This window comes from Anguilla anguilla, chromosome 16 (assembly GCF_013347855.1).
Source record: "Anguilla anguilla isolate fAngAng1 chromosome 16, fAngAng1.pri, whole genome shotgun sequence".
Lineage (NCBI taxonomy): Eukaryota > Metazoa > Chordata > Actinopteri > Anguilliformes > Anguillidae > Anguilla > Anguilla anguilla.
In genome coordinates, this window is record NC_049216.1 from 31,585,795 (window position 1) to 31,608,326 (window position 22,532).

The 22,532-nt window shown below is 42.8% G+C and overlaps 1 protein-coding gene across 4 annotated transcripts in view; it reads left to right on the forward strand.

Annotated features, from left to right (window-relative positions):
- The window catches only part of LOC118214843 (TOX high mobility group box family member 3-like), a 51,825-nt gene extending 32,330 nt beyond the window's left edge, over nt 1-19,495 (forward strand). Inside the window, exons 2-7 of one of the 4 annotated variants that reach the window (XM_035395106.1) lie at nt 364-429; nt 6,567-6,821; nt 15,936-16,199; nt 16,502-16,732; nt 16,879-16,959; nt 17,373-19,495. In XM_035395106.1, coding sequence (XP_035250997.1) covers nt 364-429; nt 6,567-6,821; nt 15,936-16,199; nt 16,502-16,732; nt 16,879-16,959; nt 17,373-18,215 — 1,740 coding nt within the window. In that variant the 3' untranslated portion in view covers nt 18,216-19,495. The remainder of the gene's footprint in view (nt 1-363; nt 430-6,566; nt 6,822-15,935; nt 16,200-16,501; nt 16,733-16,878; nt 16,960-17,372) is intronic. The other 3 variants (XM_035395107.1, XM_035395109.1, XM_035395108.1) reach the window with 3 other exon arrangements.
- The last annotated feature ends 3,037 nt before the right edge of the window (nt 19,496-22,532 follow it).

Genomic DNA, 22,532 nt, shown 5'->3' on the forward strand with positions numbered 1-22,532 from the left:
ACCTCTGTTGCATCTTCTCTTCTAGCTTGTTGAAAGTTTAAAGCCTTATTCAGTGCCTCCTTGCTCGGGCTTTATGATGCAAACTGGTCAATGGCCGCCATTCTGTAAATACGAATAAAGACTGAATGAATAAACTCTTGTTATCTGGTGGTGAATTGACTGCATCTCCTATTCTAAACGGCAACAGGGTGACATCACTTGTACGCTTAAAGAAAGAATCCTTAGCCACCATAAAACATTACATTTTAAGAAAGTTAAGCATACGTAAGTTATGCATATAAGGATGTGCTCATATTTCAGTAACATGAGGCCTGCACTGTGAAACCCGTCTAAATTCTAATGTTTATTCCTTGTCTCTCGCAGTTTGGGAACAATAACAGCTACATGAACATGACGGAAGCTAATGGGGTCCTTCTTGCAGCTGGTGATGTAAGTACCTCTTCAACATGTCACTCCGTCTTTCTTTCTTTCTCTCCCCCCCCCCCCCTGCCCCCCCCCTCTTTCATTTGGCCCTTTGTGTGCAGCGTTGAGATGTGCAGCAGACAAATGAGATTGATTGCCAGCTTTCAAATGTCTCCCCCCCTCCACATCCCCCCCCCTCCCCTCATCCCCCTTTCCAATGAAGGGCAGAATAAAGGAGGGTTTAATGAGAAACAGGAAGAGATGACACTTCTCCATTTGCGCAGTCGTCCATGCTTCCCTTCATTCGGGGGGGGGGGGGGGGGGGTCGGAATGAAGAAGAGCGCGGAGGAAGCATGACACCGAGCGAATGGTGTGAGTTTGGAGAAGGCTGTGGAGGTCAAGGGCTCGGGCTATGTGTATGTGTCAGAATTCAAAAAGTCTGCTCGCCGTGAAGGGAACTGGCACTGAAAGTGCTGGCGAATGACATTTGTTTAATGTGGTTATGGTGTAAAAACAAAGGCTTTCGAGAGCCTATTGGCTGTCTCGGACCACAGTGTGTTCCTGTGGCTCCATCGCGGAGAGATGCTACACTAGGATTAAAAGGAAGAATGTGTTATTTTGTGACTGGGTTGTAATGTTGACCTTTGGTTAGGTTTGTTTATCTTTGACCACTTAGATTGGTGACATGTAGTTGTTATTTGACTCATTTTAAACAGATAAAACGATCAAATGACATGTGCAACATTGAAGTAATTCAGTAAGCTTTCCAAATCATTAAAGGACATGACAGTATGCTTTACTCGCTCCTATAACATTTGAATCTTGGGGTGATGATAATATTGCTTCATGTTGTTATTTTGGCTTCTTTTATTATGGCTAAGATTACTCCGGGCATTAAGTTTAGGCTTTTAAATAATTCTGACATTCTGAAAGCTCTGTGATGAATATATCTTGACAGTCCACAGTTCGCTGCCGTTAGATCTCAGAAAGTTTTATATATAATTGCCCGTCTTTCACCGCGGTTCAGACAGTTGATCAAGGAACATGCGTAGAAGGGAGCTGGTATGAATTTCATGAGTGAATTTTCAATGAGTCTTGTACGGGCAGATCCGCAATCTCTAAAACATCATGTTAGAGTCGTTTGAGACGCCTCAACAAGCCACAGTACAGTACATACAGGAGAGGACTCTGTGCTGAGCAGTACGGAAGCAAACCTTTCTGAATGCATCTCTTTTTCCGTGCTTTCGGATGAACAGCGATTCATTCAACGATTCGGAAAATTTATTACGTAAGCGTATCGTTCACTTTTCCCCTCCTCTGACTGTATTGTGCCCTAACAAACCAGAAGCCATCATTCTCCTCCATTCATCAAGCCCTCTCTATAGCATTGTTCCAAAAAAAAAACCAAAAAAAAACGCTGAGATTTAAGAGAGGTAGAAACGGCACGGGTTTTCCAAAAGCCTACGGGACACAGTTTCTGTAAAGCGCGGCTAAAAAAAAAAACGAGCCGCCTGAATTATGTGTAATGGATCTTGCCTTTCTCCACGTACAATACGGAGTCCTGCACAGAGAGGGCTGTTGTTCCTGTTCAGATAGCTTTGCTTCAGCATCAGTGGTATTCAAGAAGCCAAATAACACACGGTGGGGGGGGGGGAGCGGGGGGAGCATGGTGTGTCAAGGTTTGGCTGCTGATACAGTGATCTGAACACAAAGCTGAACCAGGAGGAGCTGTTTGTGACGGGGGTCATTTTTCCTCATTTGATTCGATAGGCTTTCTTTTTTCTTTTTTTTCCTTCCTTTCTTTCTTTTTTTCTTTTTTTTTTTTCCACATCGAGACGCTCGGAGCCCAGATCGTGAAGGAGAGAGCCCAGCCAGCACCAGCTGTTCAGAAACAATTTAATCCCAGCTGTGAAAACGCTGTGTGTCAGGCTGCGGTCTGCGAGGACCTGATATAACAGCCCCGCAGATTTGCATTTTATCAAAAGGAACAAATGTTTCCAGTGTTGCGCTGCAGATGGCCCGTCGCTGTGGGCTTCGCTTTCAATATTAAAAACGGACCGCGCAGCGCACACGCCGCAGATTCTATTTTTCTAATTAAAGCGGGATTTGAGTCGCAGAAACGTATTGTTTCATGTGACCCCGAACCGGAGGAGAATTAAAATAACTTTCTTTTTCTTTTTTTTTTTTTGAGTCGTGTAATTTCACACTAAAATGAGGTTCTTTTTTTTTTGCTGAAATGTTAATAATAATCCACTTAGTGTGTCAGCCCTTGATATGGGGGTTACCATGGAATAGGGGGATAGCTCCTGTGTATGCTCCAGTGTCATCCGACTGTATCAGACCCTGATACTTGTTATTTTTTAAATACATTAACAAATTTTACTTCAGGATACTTTTTTTTTGAAATTCAGCCTAATGCTAATTGCATTGCAGTACTCTTGTTTCCTTTATTTTTGGTTTTAGCCCTATTGCCAAAAGCCACTGCAAATGGAACAGCTCTGTGTAAGTGTTGGATTTGCATTTTCAAATCTGGGCCTAATTAGAAAATTCTATAAAACTTGCAGCAGCTAGAATATAATAGTGATTTTGTGGAAGGAATATATAACATTTTTCTTGTACAATATTAGATAAGCTGCCATTTATAAACGATTGCATTTACAGCGTTAGATAGCATGGCGTTTATCTGAGCGTGACAGCTTGTGTTTCACCTGCAACAAAGCTTTTGGTCTCTAAAGGAGAATTGTACATTCATTGAGCATCAGTGTCATTTAACTCCAGCTAACAACATACAGTAGATCCTCATGTGAATTTACTATCAGATAGATGAAAATAAAAGTAGTGTGACAGTTTGTTGCGTTCCTCTAAGCCCTTATTGCTTGTTTTGCTCCAGCGTAGCTGTAATTGGTGTTTATCACTTCATAGATAGGAATTGAAATGCGGCATTAAAGCTATCGACACTGGTGATTCCACGGCCCAAATTGGTTAACAGTGTTTCTGAAGGATTGAAAATATTGATGGCATATTTCTCTTCAGCTGATCTGCCTGGCCCCACACTATACAGATTTGGAACGTTTCCTATAGGCAGTACTGCTGAACTTCTGATTTCAGTCTGTGCTACAGGAACACATAAGGACGTGTAGCTAAAACTGAAGACCAGACTCTAATAATAAATTTATGAGCATAAGCCTGTTCTGTCTCAGTCATAGCTACACCATGTTTTACATAACTTAATTACTCTTCTCTTAGTGTCTGAACATTTCCCATTCCATTTTCAAAAGAAAAGTAATTTAATATAAAACTGTAGTCAAAAGGAAGTTATTTTACAGTTGTATTGGTGAAACCCTCTGAAGGTTGTTTTGCATACAGGCCTAAATGTTTTTTACCTTAGTAGCTACTGTAATACCCTTTACCCTAATGGCTAGACTAGTAGCTTAATTATGCCAATGCCCACATCTATCTGCAGTGAAATTGTGAATTTGTGGATTTGCCATAAACCACTGTACTGTACTGTACTACTGTGTGCCACTGTCTGGCCCCCAAATTTCTCTTCACCCCCACAGTGACGTTATTTGTCACAATCGCCCTGGGAGGCTCAGTGCATTCGCTGAAATTAGTTGTGCGGCGCAGAGCTCATGGTTGTGACCCGGGCCTGCGTTTCTCAAAACCCTGCGTGCTGTGGCTCATCTGCAGATGTATCCACCCTTAAGAACGAAGCCTCTTCTCTTCCTCCGTCCCGAGCCAGCCTCTGGTTCGGCAGCGGGCTTCGCCGCCGAGCTTTCGGGGACAATTTAAATGGGACGATCGGGCGGTTGGCAGGGACGAAAGTCGATTCTGCATATCTTAATCTGAGATCAGAGGCCCTTGTAAGCCTTTCTCGGTGCAGAGGTAGGCCAGCCTCATGTGAAATGACACTAATGGTGTCTGTGGCGCAACTCGGGAGCTGCTTCGCCAGGCATGGCTTTTTCTGACGGCTCGTCACCGCGGATGAGCGACCAAAAATGACAGCTGACACCTTGTGTAGCCAAATTGAGCTGTTACTTCGTACATGTCAATTTTCAGCTCATGCAGATGTTGATTTGTGACATCAGTATTAACCATGGGGGACGATGACAAGTTTTGATACACACTGGTGTTCTTTGATAATGGTCCTCGGGCCTTCCCGATACCCACCACACAACTACAAAAAAAAAAAATTTCATTCTCAAGGATCTGTTGTTTTCTGGCTGAAAGGTCAGAAGGATATGTGTTTAGCTGAAGGGGGATAAAAGACAGAACTATCTTACATTGGTCTTTGAGCTTTATGTCAGACTCATACTTTAGATTTCTATAAAAATCCTTTCCGCATCAAAGCATCTCCACAACAAGTTATTTATATTGCACCATATTGTCCTACAGGAACAATCATCATTAGCTGCTCTCCTCGTAGAAATGTAGCTACTCAATAAATAAGTCAAATGTTTGTTTGCAAGGATGTCAATAATAATTGATGATTGGATAATTATACTTGCAGATTTGAAGATTCAACCTATATTGTATGGAAAAGTATGTACACAGGAGCCATTTCAAACAGGCTTGGTTTGGGCTGTGAATTTAGGTCTCTCACATTTTTTTCAAGGCAACAATTTTGTTTTGACAGATTTTTGAAGCCTGTTGTTATTATGAATTTCACGGTTTTGTTTCATACGCCTTCAGTCGGCAGTGGAAAGGTGTCAGATTGACCGAAAGAACTGGTGTGTGAGTCTGTGGAGCCATAGAGTGAACAGTCACACAGGTAGTCATTTGTTAGACACCAGGTGTACCTGCATAGAGAACCCTGATGAGCGACTACTGCAGAATGGAGGAAGGCCACTGCGTGTGTGTGTGTGTCTGTGTGTGTGCGCGTGCACGCATGCATGTGTGTGTGTGTGTGTGTGCGTGCGTGTGCATGTATGTGTGTGTGTGTGTATTTGTGTGTGCATATGCACACGGGTGTGCATGTGTGCACGTGTGTGTACATATTCTGAATAAACACAAATGGTTTTCTGCATAAGCACTTTCTATCTATTTCACCAAAGAAAACTCACAGAAGAAAATGAGTTGATTTTGAGTGTCAGTGCGCTAAAGCAGTGCAAGCAATATTAATACACTTTAATCAAGGAAGTGCTAACATATGCGCACTGCTGCTCACCTTGGCTGCTTTCGAACCTGAGTGGGAGAGAGAGAGAGAGAGAGAGTCTCATGATTATGTGCAGGCAGAAGTGACTTGTGCTTTTTCAGATAGTCTTTCTAAGTGCAGATTAACTGGAACCAAAGACAAGAGAGAGCATATTTTACCCCTGGTGTGAGCCTTCGTGCTTGGGGATAAACAATCATATGCATTACCTTTTGTGCATGATTGTGTGCTCAATCTTCTTTTGAGATAAACAACCCCTCTTCAGCACCTGCGACTGTTTGTTTATGTTTTTTTTTACTACCCAGATGCAATTCCATAACAGTTGTCGGCAGGCTGCGATGTTTAACATGTATCAGAACGGTGTCTTTCCCGACAGAGTAATTCTGGGTCTGCCTTTGAATCTGCAGACCGCGGGCATGAACGGAGTAGGTGAGAAACTCCATCATGAAATGGCAAAATAAGCAATTTAAGTGTGACCAGAGGCTTTAATTCAGAGTCAGTGGGATTAAGCTGTTTGATGAGCAGATTTAGAGGTCCAAGCAAAGGGGGAACAAAGAGAAACACTTCTGCCCATGAGGAATAATCTTTGAAAATATTATTTAAACCTGTCTGTGACATGTACTTCCTCCACACTTCAGCCAAACATCTCATTTGGTTAAAATTTAACCCACAGATTAAAAAGGTTTATCTTTCCCTCTCCAGCGATTGGTTGATATTTATGGGTTTGATGCACTCTGTTCAGCTCTTGTTCTTTTTCCTGAAATAGATTGATACTTGTACATACGTTCAGATAAATGTTCAAATTCTTTTTTTTTTCTTATTTGTTTTCCCTAACCTTTGTTTGAAGAAATGTGCTTTACAATCCCAATATACCCTACTTCTGCTCGCATAATTGGTTTGCATTGGTGCTACTTCTTGAATCTTCTGTGCAGTTTGACCTCATTGTGAAAATTCGTAGAAGCTAATCAGATTGAAACCTGATTGCGTCCTTCTCTATAATCCCTCCCTGCAGCAGACATTCCACACCCCCAGCCTGGGGGACGAGGAGTTTGAGATCCCGCCCATCACCCCTCCACCGGAGACGGAGTCGGGCCTGGGGATTTCGGAGGTGGACTCGCCCTTCCCGGCTCACCCGGAGTCCCTGTCCTCGCAGAGGGGCCAGTTCACCCCCCAGTTCCCCCCTCAGAGTCTGGAGCTGCCCTCCATCACCATCTCCCGCAACCTCATGGACCAGGAGGGGGTCGTCCGCGGCAACGGCCTGCCGGGGGTGAGTAGCGCGATACGACGACGACGGCCGAGCCTGTTTCCCATCATGCCGTTGTGCACATGCACAAGATTCACTCACTTATGTCTGCAGGCTGCGTGCTAATTTACAACCAGCGGTATCAGATTTATAAATAAAGAAAGAAAAAAGGAAGAAGTGCTCAAGTAATGAGATGCTGAAGAAACAATTGAGACGCTTTTGGGAAAAGGTCACACAGTCATATTAACTGCAAAAATACATTTATTTGTGTCAGCTGGGTTAATGATGCAAACTCACAGTAATAAATAATTAATAGACCTAGAAAACTCAAAAGCGAAAAATGAGAAGTTAAAGAATTTTTTCATCGTAGATAATTACAGTGTCAGTGCAAGTGTAATTTCAGAGTTCCACATACTCTTATTAAGACAAGTAAACATGTCAAGTTCATAGAATAAATAGCGTAAATAAATTTGGGCCATGTGGAGTTCATAATAGTCTCAGCAGCAGCTGTTGCCTGTTTTGAATGAAGTCCTATTAGGAAAACCAGGCGCTCTTACTCCAGCGTAGAAACACAACTGTGGAAAAAGCATAACAGCTGAAACTCTTTCCTCCTCTGGACTTGATGCATGTGGCTCTACAGTACATCACATAAGCATGTATGAATGGGAGATTATGTTCCGGTCACTTAGCTTGGGAGAAATGCAGACTGTGCTAAAATAAGTTGTTAAATGGCTTCAAATGATGAACGATTTCGATTAGAAAGAAATACTGAGAAATGCTGTCAGCGTAGGAAAATGGAGTTGTGTATAAAAATAAAATATTTTCACACACACACCATCTGCACCCAGGAGTAATGAAACTGGAACTCAGAAGTGGGACTGTTTTATGGGTCCATATATTATTCATGGTGCTTCTGCAAACGCCTTAAAATGCTGATGCATTGTTTAAGTACATTGTCACATGAGGTGTTCGGAAAGCGTGTAGCTCAGTGTTTCACTGCACTGCTCTGCATCGTTTTGTTTGGGGGGGAAGCAAACGGTATTTTTTTCTCAAAAGACACAATATTTATGGTTTTAGCACTCAGTGAGTCCACATTGAGTATTGTAAGGATAAGTTTTGTGTGGTATAAACACCAATTACCAGGAGCTCTGTAGGTTGCCTGAGGCATAAATGTCTGGGATATCAATAGCTCTGGGTGCCATTTTGTTGAGCTAGTGGCCCGCACTTCTGGTTCTAGGTCCACTTGAGTGATTCAAGTCAATGAAAGGCCAAAGCTAATGGCATGTAATGTACTTCTGGAATCATTGCAGTGGTCTACCCATCCGCCGACGCATCTACAAAAGAGTACAGTACAATGCAGCTCATGAATGTGAAAGGAGAGCTGTAGATCATGGGTGCTTTTTCTTTTTTTTTTTCCTTCTTCTTTTTTTATTGCATGGCCAGAGTGCGCTCATCCCCTCCTGAGCTACTGTTTACATTGGCTATTCTCTCCTTTCAGTCTCCCTCGCTCTTTGTCTGGGGGCAGAAACGGTGTTCCAGGACTACAGTATTGTGTCTCTACCAATGTAGGCCCACCCAGACCTTACAGTGTTTGGCCATCTTCAGCCTCGCAGCACGAATAGGCATCCCAGCATTTAGAACTTCTCACAGGGTAATTCCTGCAACAGAATCAGTTACCAAAATTTTTTTTTTTAAATGTGATATCTCAAACATGTCACTCATGTTGTGACATGTAAAGAAATGAACCATTTCCTCATAACAGTGCCTGTCATGATTTACTGTGTGAGCAGGTATGGAAAATATTTAAGAGGGATTCAGTTCCAGATTTTGGCAGTTTACTTTACGTCATCTTTACTGTTCAGAAGATATCTGCCAGTCATATTACTAGTGTCAGTACCAAGGAAGCAAAACAGTTTTGTGATTTCCTGATTATTAAATTAGAGAAAAGAAAGTGGCACTTTATAACCACCACAGAGTGTAGTGGTATTGGGGAGCAGGAGGGGTTGTCATAGCACGGCTTTCACAGAAATCCAGGTGCTTTTCTGCACTGCTGGAATGTTGAGAGCTTAGAAGTGGTGTCTATGCAAAAGCCATTGGGAATGTGCTCTATTGTGTTTTCCAGTGGCGTGAACCATGGCAACACACCATAGACTCAATGACAGTGATGTGGTCCTGGAAAGAAATATACTGTTAGTATAGGTGTATTTATTTACATTCTAATTCGTTCATGCATTGTAAGTTTTAAAGACCCCCCCCCCCCCCCCCACAAACTGCTCGTAAAATAATTGCAGGTTTTAACATATCTGTGTGGTGCAATGGAACCCCATAGGTTTGCGCCTAAAGAATTTTCATTTCATGGTCAGTTAAGCTTTCTACATCTGGAAGAAATGGAACCTTAAAACAATTACACTCCCGACTGTTCTCGTGACTTCAGAGGGAGATCATAGATTTAATTTTCAAACATCATTTGTCTTAAACGCCGTGCATATGCGGCGTGTTCTTGAGTGACTGTGAGCAGACATCGGAGACGGCGTGTTTCTACTTAATTCCTCATAGCTTTTTGCAGTGACACAGTCTGCAGATTTTTTTTTTCTATTATTATGGTTGGAGATGCAGGAAAAGCTATGAGCTGTAGAAGGGGTAGAAAAGGGTTGTTGATCACGAGAAGGAAGACAAAATACAATTTAAAATATAATTTTAATGCAGTATTCTACTCCGAAGTCTCTCTCTCACTCTTACATATACACTCACTGTGTATAGTTTATACAGCAATAAAAAGGTGGGAATATAAAGCCACACATATGACTGACTATCCATTGACTACAATATATAATTTGCTGAATTCTTAGTTAGCACACAGAGAAGATGGTTACTATATCTTTGGATCATATTCCTTTCTCATCAAAGTAACTAACAGTCCAATTCTGAGTTGAGATTTCTTTTTTTTTTTTTTGCAAGATTGCAATCAGCATACTTGTGCTATTTTCAAATTACCTCTTTGTAGACGAATTGCCAAGTGCTGCAGTAATTCCTCTTCTCCTAATATGCAGCGTATGTTTAGCAAATTGGCTACAGATGCTCTCTGCTGCAGAGATCTCTTGGAAGCCCAGAATCTGGAGTCATTATTTTTTAATCTGCTTGCCTAACAAGCTTCTGACTTTCATTTTTCTTTCCCAGCTTGCTTCCCCCCAAGCCTGTTAGATCTGCTGATTTTTCTGATTTGGATTCATTTGGGCCCTGTACTATTAGAGGTAAAACTGTCACCATTGGTTTATCTTGATTCCACTTCATGCCTTTTTTTTTTTGATTATATAACACACATGCCTGCAAATGTTATTTTAGAAAATCATGTCCACTTTGCCATGATTTGCAAAACCATCTAAAATCTAGAGGCTTGTTTTCTCTTTTTTTTGTAGAACAACGTGGAAAGAAATGATGTTTTGAAAGATCATGCTATTCTTTCTACATGATTAGATGGATGCTCATATGAAGTTTAGATAATTAATCATAAACATGAGAGGAAATTAACTACATTTTTATTTCATGCATATATGCATGCTTTTCACTTCTACTTGAGATATGAGTTGTTCTATTCCACTTGACATTGGTGTCTATCTGAAGCTGAATGCCTAGCATAGGGCTTTATTTCAACAACAGAAGCCTGTCATTCTGCTGTGTACCAACAACTTTGCTTTTACCTCATATGTCTGATTAGGTAAAATCAACCCACGTTGATTGATTCCAAACCGATACCCCTTTAAATACCATCACCGTGTACAGGAATATCACAGACAAGGCTTTTTTTTGTGCTGACTTACTCTCCAGTGTCACGTGCTGATATTAATAAAGTTATATTTTGAATTTCAAACAGTCACTTCGCCAGCTGTTTGCCGGGATTATCTGCGGGTCTTATCTTCCGTCATTAAAACCAAATATGAGAAACAGTGGTGGACGTTGGTGGACTCGCTAGTTTGATAGCTCCTAGCTTGGTGAGGGTGACATAGCTCAGGAGGTAAGACCGATTGTCTGGCAGTCGGAGGGTTGCCGGTTCAAACCCCGCCCTGGGCGTGTTGAAGTGTCCTTGAGCAAGACACCTAACCCCTAACTGCTCTGGCGAATGAGAGGCATCAATTGTAAAGCACTTTGGATAAAAGCGCTATATAAATGCAGTCCATTTAGCTTTCCCCGAATGTTTATTAGCCTATCGGATAGAATAAGCTGATGTTTCCTGGTGTGTGGTAAAAAGGCGTGGGATATGGCTTCCGGCTTCGCAGAGTGCTGCTGTTGCCTTTGGATGGCTTCTCAACCCCCTTCCCTTGGTAATTATGAGACTCTTATTCTCTAGAATGTGACAGTGTTGTCGGTGTGTGCCGCCTCTGCCTCGTGGACCTCTGGGGAAGCCATAACATGGCTCTCTGCTCCTGTCTCAGCAGCTTTTCCCAGAGGCAGTCGAGCATGGCTAGGCTTCTTCTGCCTGGTCCATGTGTGGCCTCCAGGCCTGACCCAGTGACAATGAGCCAGTGATGATCCTGCTCCACTGGATCCTTCTGTTGAGCTCGGTTGAGCTTCTGTGACTTCTGAGACTACTCACTGGATATGATAGCTCGCCCTTTCCCATAATCAAGCTGTTGTACAGTATATATATATATATAACACTACAGTACTAGCCCATATTGAGTTACTCCATGGTGAACGTTGAGATTAATTGGATACGGAGTCGTAATTCTGCTGAAAATGTAGCTTTTAAAAAAAATTTCTGTACACACGAATGCGGGATTGCGTTCCGTTGCGGTGCAGATAGGGCTTGCTGAGTCTGCTTAGCGACTCAATCTCCGCGGTTCTATCTACTTTGATCCGACAGCATCCAGAGAGGGCGTTGTTCTTGAGCTGGGTCCTCCGCGTAACCCTCTCATGAATCATGTCCTCACTCCTGATCACGTCGGAGCGGCACGTTGACTGATGTACGCAGGTAATCTCGGTTCTCTCTGAATGGGGTCAACCTGCTACACGGGGTTGTCTTTCCAGAGACGTGCGTGTAGGGTGCAGCTGGAAAAAGAGGAAGTCACTGGAATGCAGCGGTTTATAAACAGTCGGTGACTTCAAGATTGGTGACTGCAAGATTCCTAGGGGAGGCATCTTCTATCCACGTGCTGTCTTGACCAATCCTGCTGAGGTAACTGATCTCATGAGTGTGGAATGTTGACCGCGCCCATCGAACCATGCTTGCTTATGTTTTGTTTTTGTTTGTTTTTGGTACTTGCTTGCAGAAGATAAATCTTTGATGAAATCCAAGTCTCTACTGTGTCACTGTTAAGAGAATGTATATTTTTTGAAGTCACACACACTGTAAATTATTTTTGTCAATGGAACGGTTTAAGGATTTTTCTATCTGAAATATTGAGAAGAGCAGATTATATTAGATTATAACTGAGTGCAATGAGCCACAGTTCTCTTCCCCTTCTGTGGTGTGCTACAGCCTTGGCTGGAGCTTGGCTGGATCACATCCACCTTGACGAGGAACAGCTGGCTGACAGGGACCTACTCACTGTGTGTGTGTAGCTGTTACTCAACTGCTATTGTGCGTATGATTTATATTCGATTTGCTCGCGGAACACATCCACCTTGACAAAGAGCAGCTGGCTGACACTGACCCACTCGCTATGTGTGTGTATAGCTGTTACTCTAGCGCTATTGTGCTCCTGATTTATATTAGATTGGCTCATGGCATTGTGCTGAAAAGGAAATCTTGGCTCCAAGGCATTACCAAAAAAAAAAATCACTGTAAAGGTTCTGGTCACTTAGCTTATTTTTCATTAAATAAATAAATGAATGAAGAAGAAAAAAAAAACCCCTGGCTTCTTGCTGGTTTTCTGTTTAGATAATCATCTGGAAAGTGACAGCGCGCAGAATAGAACATCTCTTTGAAACGGGAAAATATGAGCTTTTAAAAACCTTTTTCTGTGCACTTTTTGTTATCTCTAGTCCAAGCTGAGTAGCATTGACATCAGTTGTACATCAATTTCAGAAATAGGATTTCTTCCCCCTTCCTTTTTTCTTTATTTTTTTGTGTGACCAGACAGCTATTGTGACATATTGGGTCAGTCAGAAATGAAAGATATTCATGCAAGCATGCAGTATGTGTGATGAAGTCTCAGCCTGACCCTCTGTATGATTGATTCTGTAATTTCGTTTTCTCGGGCAGTGTTTGAAATGAAATGAAATCATGTTGAACAAGTTTTAAATACCCACAGTGCACCAGGAGAAATGAGTGAAGGATGGGGGAAGGGGAGGGGCAGACTCTATCTTGACTGGGGAAGGATGAAAAAGGGTGGGGGGGGGAGGAGAGGGAGAGGGAGAAAAAGGAACAAGACAGAGATTATGTTTGAGCAAAAGACAAAATATAAAATGAGAAATGTCGGCTCAGGAAGAAGGAGACAAAATATAAAATGAGAGATGTCTGGTGGGCAGGAAGGAGGGGTGAAAAACAATGAGTCCACATCCTGTTATACTCTTCCTAGCACTGTGATGATTTTTTTTCGCCTATTTTCAGTGCTAAAGTCTTCTGGTTGCTCTAAGTGGAGGAAAATAAAACGGTGCTCCTGTTTTAAAAGCACAGTGAAGGAATTATGTGTAGGGGACTGATAAACTATCTTTAATAGGACTGACCTTTCATGCTGGTGAAAGTAACTGAGGGGGATTCGTCTTCATAATTACCATATAGATGATTTTATTCCACTCCTGCAATGAAACATTTCCAAGAGCACTGTCGCTGATTGGACAGAAATTGAACTTGTTAGCATTCCATTCAGCCAGTTATAGCTTACACGGTGCCTCCGTTAATAAATTCCCCACCTCCCCCAAATTCTGGTTCCAATGTCTGCAGGCACAGACCTTAGGCTCTTCAACGAGATTCTGGCCTTGGTACATTTGATTGACTCATTGAGTTGTTCTCATTCCAGTTGGCCTGTGTTAGCTTTTGCGCGTTAGGGTAGATGTCAAGCTGTTTTCACAGCTTTGTTTCTTCCCACATTTGCTTTGCAACTCTTAATTTAGGGGAGGGAGAGTGGATATATGGAGTTTATGTAATCACTAATTTGTCGAACGGGCAGAAGAAATGGCCACATTTGCGCGTTCACTTTTCCTGTTGATTTTTTTTTTTGTGGACAGCCGCAAACTTTGCTTCTGGTGGAAGGTTGCAGAGCAAACATATCGAGAGGGGGCTGCAGTTCTATCCCAAAATCTTGGCAAGTAAACACAGAATTTGGAGGGGTCCTGAGCAAACTCCACGTGAGTCAGTCCGCACGCTCGCAGGAGAAGGGCGGTGAGGGGGGGTGGCGGGGGGGCTCAGCATTCACAGTGGGGGAGAGGCACGTGACTTTTTAGGCCGCTCAAATGCCATTTCTTTACACCTACATTCCAAATACCTTTGCTCAGTGCCCCTCCCCCTTTTAAAAAAAAAACATACATACAGTGTAGCCTCTGTGAGGCTTCGTGCTTCTGCTTCACATGCTCCGTGACCCTCGAACCCTTCCTCCGTGTCCGTTCATCCTTTAATGCATTACTTAATCCAACAGATGTGATGGCTGGCTCACGACCAGCGACGGTGCCGAACGCCAGTTTTCCAGGATCGGTTTTAATAACGCTCCCATCCCAATGAAATGTGAAGCAGAGCTGCCCAGGGTTTATATTGCTACTAGTGCACTCCTCCTGGTTTTAACTGCATTCGTTTGCATAGTGTATGAGGCTTGGAGTTGAGTCTGTCAGCGTCTGTTTAAAGTTCTGTTTTGCAGTTACTGTAGAACAGTGTTGACAGCATGTCCTTATCTTGCTGGATAATAATAAAGAGATTTAAATAAACAGATTGTTACTGTTTATTTGCTCAATTATCTCTCATTTAAAAAATTAGGTCTACGGTGTCATTTCTTTGAATCAGATGATCATTAAATATCTGCCATTTCGTATTGTTTGTATACCACGATTAGAATTGACCTGGGATAAGTTATGCCATCAAAGCATATTTAAATAAGCAGCATCATAGACACACTGAATAATGTTATTGGCTTGTAAAATGTGCTTCTGGCTAGTGACGGATGTCGCGGATATCAAACAGGCTGCAAAAGGTGTTTTTTTTTTTGTATTTGAAAAAGGTGTACACAGAATATTGCACGAAGAAAAAAGGGACATCATCTTTTCAATAAAGGCAGGCGCAGTGCATTCTTGACATTGTGTTGATGTTGAAAGAGATTGAGTTTGTGCTGCTGAATACCGGATGGATGTGCTGAGGGAGAACAAATCACCTTTTTTTTTTTTTTTTTTTTTTTGTTGTGCTCACTATTCCTTGTCAGTGCTCGTGCCCCCTTGATCCGTCTTCCCTCTGGAAGAGTGGCGGCACCAGTAATTTCACTCTCGGCACAATCAATGCCACCATCTCCCCTCGCTTTCCATAAAAGCTTTTGAACGCAACCGAAATGCTTCGTCCGGAGCGTTTATGTAAAGTAACATCACGAGGCAGGCCGGGCAGCCTAACAGCGTTCCCGCCATGTTTGTGTTGGCCAGTGTAAAGGATCGTTTTTCCGTAGGTGTCTCGTCCCTGCATATCCATTTCAGCATCGAAAGGAATGAAATTGGATAGATTTACATAGCTGCGCTCATTTTGGGAGGTTCGCTGTGGTTTTGGAAGTAATATAGGTTTTGTTTTTTAGTGTGTTTTTTGTGATTAAAACAATATTTGCTTACTATTACTATGTTTGCAGTACTCCAATAGGCATGTAATATCTGAACATTCTAAGCTGGTAAGATGCAGGCAGAGACTATTATTATTAATATGCTTGCATATGGTACAAATTAAAATGTGTGAAAGATGTAATTAACATCCAAATGTGCCAAACCTGACTAATCAGTGAAATTTTGTTTGAGATGGCTCACGTGAGTACAAATATGCCTGAGCCTTCTGTCACAGAAGATTCATGTACATGAGCAGTTGGAGATGGATACTAACCTCTCAGTAGTACTTGCTATATGCTGTACCAGTTAGGTCTGTGTTCTGAAATAATAATTCTGGTTAGCTGGCTGTGGTGCTCTTGTTTTAATTTCACGGCTTTTTACGGTGATTCTCCCGCTTTTCTCTTTCTGATTCAGAACTCTGGCCAAGCCCACCATCGCCAATATCATCCCAACCCTGCTATGGTCATGAGATCCATTATCAACATGAGCAACCCTGCTGCCATGATGTCCCGAAACCAGCTGACTACAATCAACCAATCCCAGCTCAACGCTCAACTGGGCTTAAACATGAGTGGGCCAAATATCCCTCACACCTCACCGTCACCGCCAGCCAGCAAGTCTGCCACACCTTCCCCGTCTAGCTCAATCAACGAAGAAGACCAGGATGATGGCAACAGGGTGAGTGTGTGTACATTGACTTTACACAACGCACGACTCGACAAAATGTGAGACTTGTGAAATTGTCCATGGGCAAAATATGGTGGTTCCTCATTGTCATGGATCTACAGTTCCAAAAATGTGTACTGAGTACCCCATTCATATTTTTCATTTTCATGATGCATCTATATCTCACGTGCTATGCACAGCTCTCCTGGGACTCATTTGATACCTGTAATGGTACAGTTGAGAGAAACTCTCTGACAGTACGGTCACCAGGTCATCGTCTGAAGGTCTGTTAAAGATGGCCGTTTGTTCCGCAGCAGGTGATCGGGGAGAAGCGGCCCGCTCCGGACGCCGCTAAAAAGCCCAAGACGCCCAAGAAGAAGAAGAAGAAAGACCCCAACGAGCCGCAGAAGCCCGTCTCCGCCTACGCCCTGTTCTTCAGGGACACCCAGGCCGCCATCAAGGGCCAGAACCCCAACGCCACCTTCGGCGAGGTTTCCAAAATAGTAGCCTCCATGTGGGACGGCCTAGGCGAAGAACAGAAGCAGGTAATATAATAGGTCTATAATGGGACACAGATTCTGTGTACAAACACACGTAACTGTCTGTTAGTTGTTTTTGTTATACATTTTGCGAATTGCACTCTATTCTATGCATCACCTTCTCTACAAACATATCCTTTATGTTAATGCAGGTCTACAAGAGCAAAACAGAGGCGGCCAAAAAGGACTACCTGAAAGCCCTTGCTGCGTACCGTGCCAGTTTGGTATCAAAGGTGAGCTTCTTTTTCACATGGGCTAAACACAGGAGAAATCTTTACTCTGTCGAATCGTGTGTGAATTATACATGCAAGGTCTCTCAGTGAGGATGTGTGCAAATGTGCCGTGCTCTGGCTGCATTCGATCCGCAACTCAGAAGCATTAACAATCCAAATGTGACAAGCCTGTCTAATCAGTGAAATTTTGTTTGAGATGGCTTACATGAGTGCAAATATGCCTGAGCCTTCTGTCACAGAAGATTCGTGTACATGAAGATGTCAGAGATGGATACTATCCTCTCAGTAGTACCTAAGCTGTGCCAGTTAGGTCCGTGTTCTGAAATAATAATTCAGATCGGCTAGCTGCGGCGCTATTGGCTTATTTTAACTTCACTGACGGCCGCTTTTCCCCCTGTCCCCTTCCCGCCCAGGCGGCCGCGGAGTCTGCGGAGGCCCAGACCATGCGCTCGGTGCAGCAGACGCTGGCCTCCACCAACCTGTCGCCGTCGCTGATCCTCAACTCGCCGCTGGGCCAGCACCCCGGCATGTCGGCGGCGGCGGCGGCGGCGGCGGCCGCCGCGCAGGCCCTGCAGCAGGCCCTCCCGCGCGCCATCGCCCCCAAGCCGCTGCAGATGAGGCTGCCCGGCGGCCAGATCGTCACCTCCGTGGCGGTGGCCAATCAGAGCATGGCCTCCGGCCCCGGCGGGCCCAACGCGCAGCTGATGGGTCAGATGGGCGGTGGGGGGGGCGGTGGCGGTGGCGGGGGTGGGATGGGCCCGGGCGGATCTGCCGCCGTGCAGATGAGCCCCCCCATGCAGCCGCCGCCGCCGTCGCAGCAGCAGCAGCAGCACCAGATGCAGCAGCATCTGCAGCACCACCAGATGCAGCAGCAGCAGCTGCACCACCAGCAGATCCAGCAGCAGATGCAGCAGCAGCATTTCCAGCAGCACCTCCAGCAGCAGCTGCAGCAGCACCACCTGCAGCAGCATCAGCAGCAGCAACAGCAGCAGCAGCAGATGCAGCAACAGCACATGCAGCTGCAGCACATGCAGATGCAGCAGTTGCACCAGCAACAAATTCAGCAGCTCCAGCAGCAGCAGCAGCAGCAGCATCAATCGCAGTGCTCCCCGCCCCAGCATTCCCCGGCGACGCCCCAGTCCGTGGGGGGGTCAGCCTCAATGGGCAGCCCCCAGCCGACCCCCCAGCAACAGCACCCGTCCCAAATACAGGCACATGCCCACGCCCAGGTCCTGTCCCAGGTCAGCATCTACTGAGCCAAAATCTATTCAAAGAAAAAAACGAATATAATAAAAAGCATCACTCCGCGTTGCTTTTCTACGTTGCACTTAAGAAGTGTGTGAGAATCGGTACATTTTAAAAGGAACTGTCCACTGTTCTTGATGAATATGCAGAAAGGAATGCATAAAGGGACACCTCTGAGAAGAATTTTGTCTATAAAATAGGCTGTGTTATGACAAACAGCAAAGACTGAATGCCCATTGTTTGTTTGTTTGTTTGCTGGTTTTTTTTTCCCTCTAAATTTCTCTCAGTCTTGAACTGAACACTGATTTAGGGCGTGTAATTGAAAATGGTACGCTGTAATATTTGCGATGAGATGTCCTGTTCTTGTTGAATGGCAGAGCTTTATTTATGGTGGTATTGCTTCATTAACGGACAAAATGAGCAGACTGGGACAGCGACACCTGAGCATAGAAGACTTCTCTGCGGATTTTCGTGAAGGAAACCCTTTAAACAAGAGGGTGATGCTGAGACTCGACGATTTACAACACTGGCAACCAGTCTCAATTCTGATAAATATGTGCATTTCTTCAGAGGCCAGTATATTGTGAAAATGTAATATTTTCTTCTCTTTCCCCCTCAACATTCCAGCAGATTATACTGTTTTAATTATTGCCAATGAGAAGGTGCAAGTTCAATTCGTGCTGCATTTCAAGATGGAAGATACCAGAGTACAGTTTATTTACCACGTACTGTCTGACCATCTTGAGTTGGACTGGAACTTCAGTCACAAGGGTTGTTTGATGGAGGAACTGATAAGGCAAAGATTAAGGAATAAATTTAAAAAACCCGACTCCATGTAATTTCACATCAAAACTTTAATAATCTGTGTGTATGTCAGGATGCGAGAGAAAATCAGACCAGTTCTACTACCAGAAAAATATATTTGAAAATTGAAAATACATAATGGCACTCCAAAAAAAAAAGATCACCCTTTTGTATTCATGTACTATATTTACAGTACCTGACTTTTAATAGACCCATAAATTATGTTCCTGTTTTTTTTTTGTATTTTGCGTTGAAAGCAAATATTTTATTGTAAGTATAAATTACTTTCATTTTGATGATTTGAAGCTTAATGTACTTTTTATCCAATCCCTTGTTATCACAGACTATGAGAAAAAAAAGACATAGCAGAACCATTTTTTTTGCACTGTCAAAGCCAATTACAAAGGTGTGGGAGTACTTTGTGCCAGCTGTAGATAAATCTGTAAAAAAAAAAATAAAAAGAGGAAAAAGATGTACATCTTTCATATCACATGTTGTTAAGTTTTCATGTGTGAAGCTTTAATTAAAACACTGGTAAGATAACCTGTGGCTCTCTTACACTGATATAGTGTATTTTTGCTGTTCTATACTTTTTATGCATTACAGTAGCTGCAGTTCAGTTGTTTGTATTCTGCTTGGAGGAAGAAAAAATCACTCGCTTTTTACCTCTGTCTTTAGAATAAATGCATTCCCTATAAAACGCAACTTGTTTCGAGCTCTTAATAGGCAAGTTAAGTTTAAACTGTAGCTTGGTTGTACAGGGAAAAACAGAGCAAACTCATTCTAAGTCTAATATACGCACCACACCAAGTCTTGCAATAAGTATTCTATTTTTTACTTCCTTGTTTGCAAGTAGGAATAACTGATCACCTGTAATTGAAGGAACCCATTCATGCAAGCGCTAAAGATTCTTAAGAAGAACTTTTGCCTGACAAGACATTACAACGGAAAGGGGGGTTAATGGCAACAAAGAATGATCTAAGCTCTTATATTACATTTACATTACATTACAGGCATTTAGCAGACACTCTTATCCAGAGCGACTTACACAACTTTTTTACATAGCATTTTACATTGTATCCATTTATACAGCTGGATATATACTGAAGCAATTTCGGTTAAGTATCTTGCTCAAGGGTACAACAGCAGTGTCCTGCCCGGGAATCGAACCTGCGACCTTTCGGTTACAAGTCTAGTTCCTTACCCACTGTGCTACACTCCGTCCTTATGTTTTGTTCCCGTTTCCTAGTTTTTAACCACCAACGTCACGTTAATTTGAGTGTGATGAACAACCAGTGCTCCAAACCGGACAGGGTCAGCCGTGTAACTGATATGTCTCAATAACAATCTCCATTCTCACTCTCCTGCACAAACCAATTTCTCTGGCTTTTTTTTTTTTTTTTTTTTTTTCCCTGATGCAGTGTGCGTCTGAATGGCCACAGTTTCTGCACGTCCTCCAGGTGTTCTATTCTCACTGCAAAAATGGAGACTGGAGGAGGGAAGGGTGGCAAACACTTATTATCATAAATCCACAATAAGTGTGTGAAGCAGCTGGACGGGTATGCTTCTGGCTGGGGGTGGGGGGTGGGGAGGTTATTCTCAAGCACAACATAAAGCTAAAATTGGTGAGAAAAGTCTTTGGAACATAGCATATTTGGAAAGTGGAGAATACTAAGTGCATTTTTTGAAATTCATTTATTTAAAAAAAAAAAAAAAAAAAATGTGTTCAGATTTTTTTGGAACAAAAGCAGCAGCAGTAATGATTTCCTTTTCGGGTTCATTGTGGCTGCAATTCCCATTTCTCCTGCATGATTAATTGCAGCATCTGTCCTGTCAGAATCTGTACTGAAGTGGTCTGTTGGAAAACTGCAAATAAGCACTGGCAAAAATTCTTAAACCGCTTATGATAAAATGAAAATTAGAAACAGCAAGTCTTGTGCATGACCTGAATCTTAATGGGCAAGGCAAGAATGTTGAAATGGGTGTCCATGGCTACCAAACACAAGATTTAAAAATGCAATAACAAGGCTCTGGGAAATGGAATTTTATTGTTCCAAGCAGATTTATGGTGAGAGATATTAATAATGCATGCTGATGTTTTTTTCTTTTACCCCATAACCACATCACACTGGGTTCACTGTAACCAAATATTTAACAGAGAGATGATTTATTTTGTGATGGTTAATGAAGGCTATGGAAGTACATGAGCCAAAAAAAAAAAAAAAAACACACACACATTACATACTGTATATCAGCAGCTGAAAATTGTTTTATTTATATAATCTCAAATGAATGTTGAATGGTTTGTATTGTTTTATTCAACAGAGAAGTACACTCCCCCCTCTGATTCTAGTCATGCTGAATTCAGTTTATTACATTTCACATTCCAAATACATTACTGGGCAAATATTTTAGTGTGCATGTAGAAGCAGAAACCATAAATAATTCCAAACTACAAAATACATGCGAAAAGGTTTTTCTCCCCCCTCCATTCATATCCATATCCTATCTGAATCAGTGCAGTTGTATAACCGAAATAATCTGTATTATTCAACAGAAGAAGAAGAAGAAGAAGAAGCCTTTTTCTCATTTCTGGCCAAGTGCATTGTAGTGCAGAGCAGTCGCTGGAGGAGTCAGTTGCGAAAGCTGTTTTTTATGGCTCAACGCGGCGCTACGTTTTCTCGCTCGCTGCACAGATACAATGCGGTCGCCACGATAACCCCTACCGCTGTTGACCCGCATCGCTAAAACCATGTGGCAGGTTTACTGTCACAGAAGAAAATCTACCGCATTTCCTCATCTTTAATTAACACGGGCCCTCTTCACAAAGCCACATGCAGATGAGCTAGCGCTTCTCAACACCTGCTCCTGCTGAGAGGGCTACAGACTTCCCCAATAAGCTTGTTTTTTTTGGCTTCAGATTTTTTTCCGACCCAAGCTAACCCCACAAAACAGGTGGAACACTGTAATGGTAGTACAGTGGCCATATTGTTAATGCAGGAATATTGTAATAATGAGAAGAAAACAACACACACACACACACACACACACACAAGGATAATGAACCTCATCAACGCCATTGTTGTGTATTCACATGATAGTTGACAGAAGTGGATTCTGCTGGGAAATAAATATATTGACAGTGGAGGGGTGCTACACTGCCAGGCTTCGTTGCTTGATGTTTTGCGAGTGACCGTACCATGTTGCAAATGGCCATTTTATAACAGCTGAGCCTCTTCTGGATGAGCCGATTAGGAATATTTGTGGAAGCACCATCAATAAATTATTTCGCGTGTGGTGGTCACAATTTCAAACTAAGGTTTTTACAATTTACAACTTCGCTCTGCTCTGACACAGCCAGCCCAAACATTTACCATGTAAGTCCACAGATCAAACCTTTATGGAAAGATTGTTTTTGGTATAAATGCATAGATAAAAAAGGATATGTTGCAGATGATATGACCCATATTTACGTGTCTGATGTCAGGCAGGGGGACGTGAAGGCATGCATTCGTTTATATCCT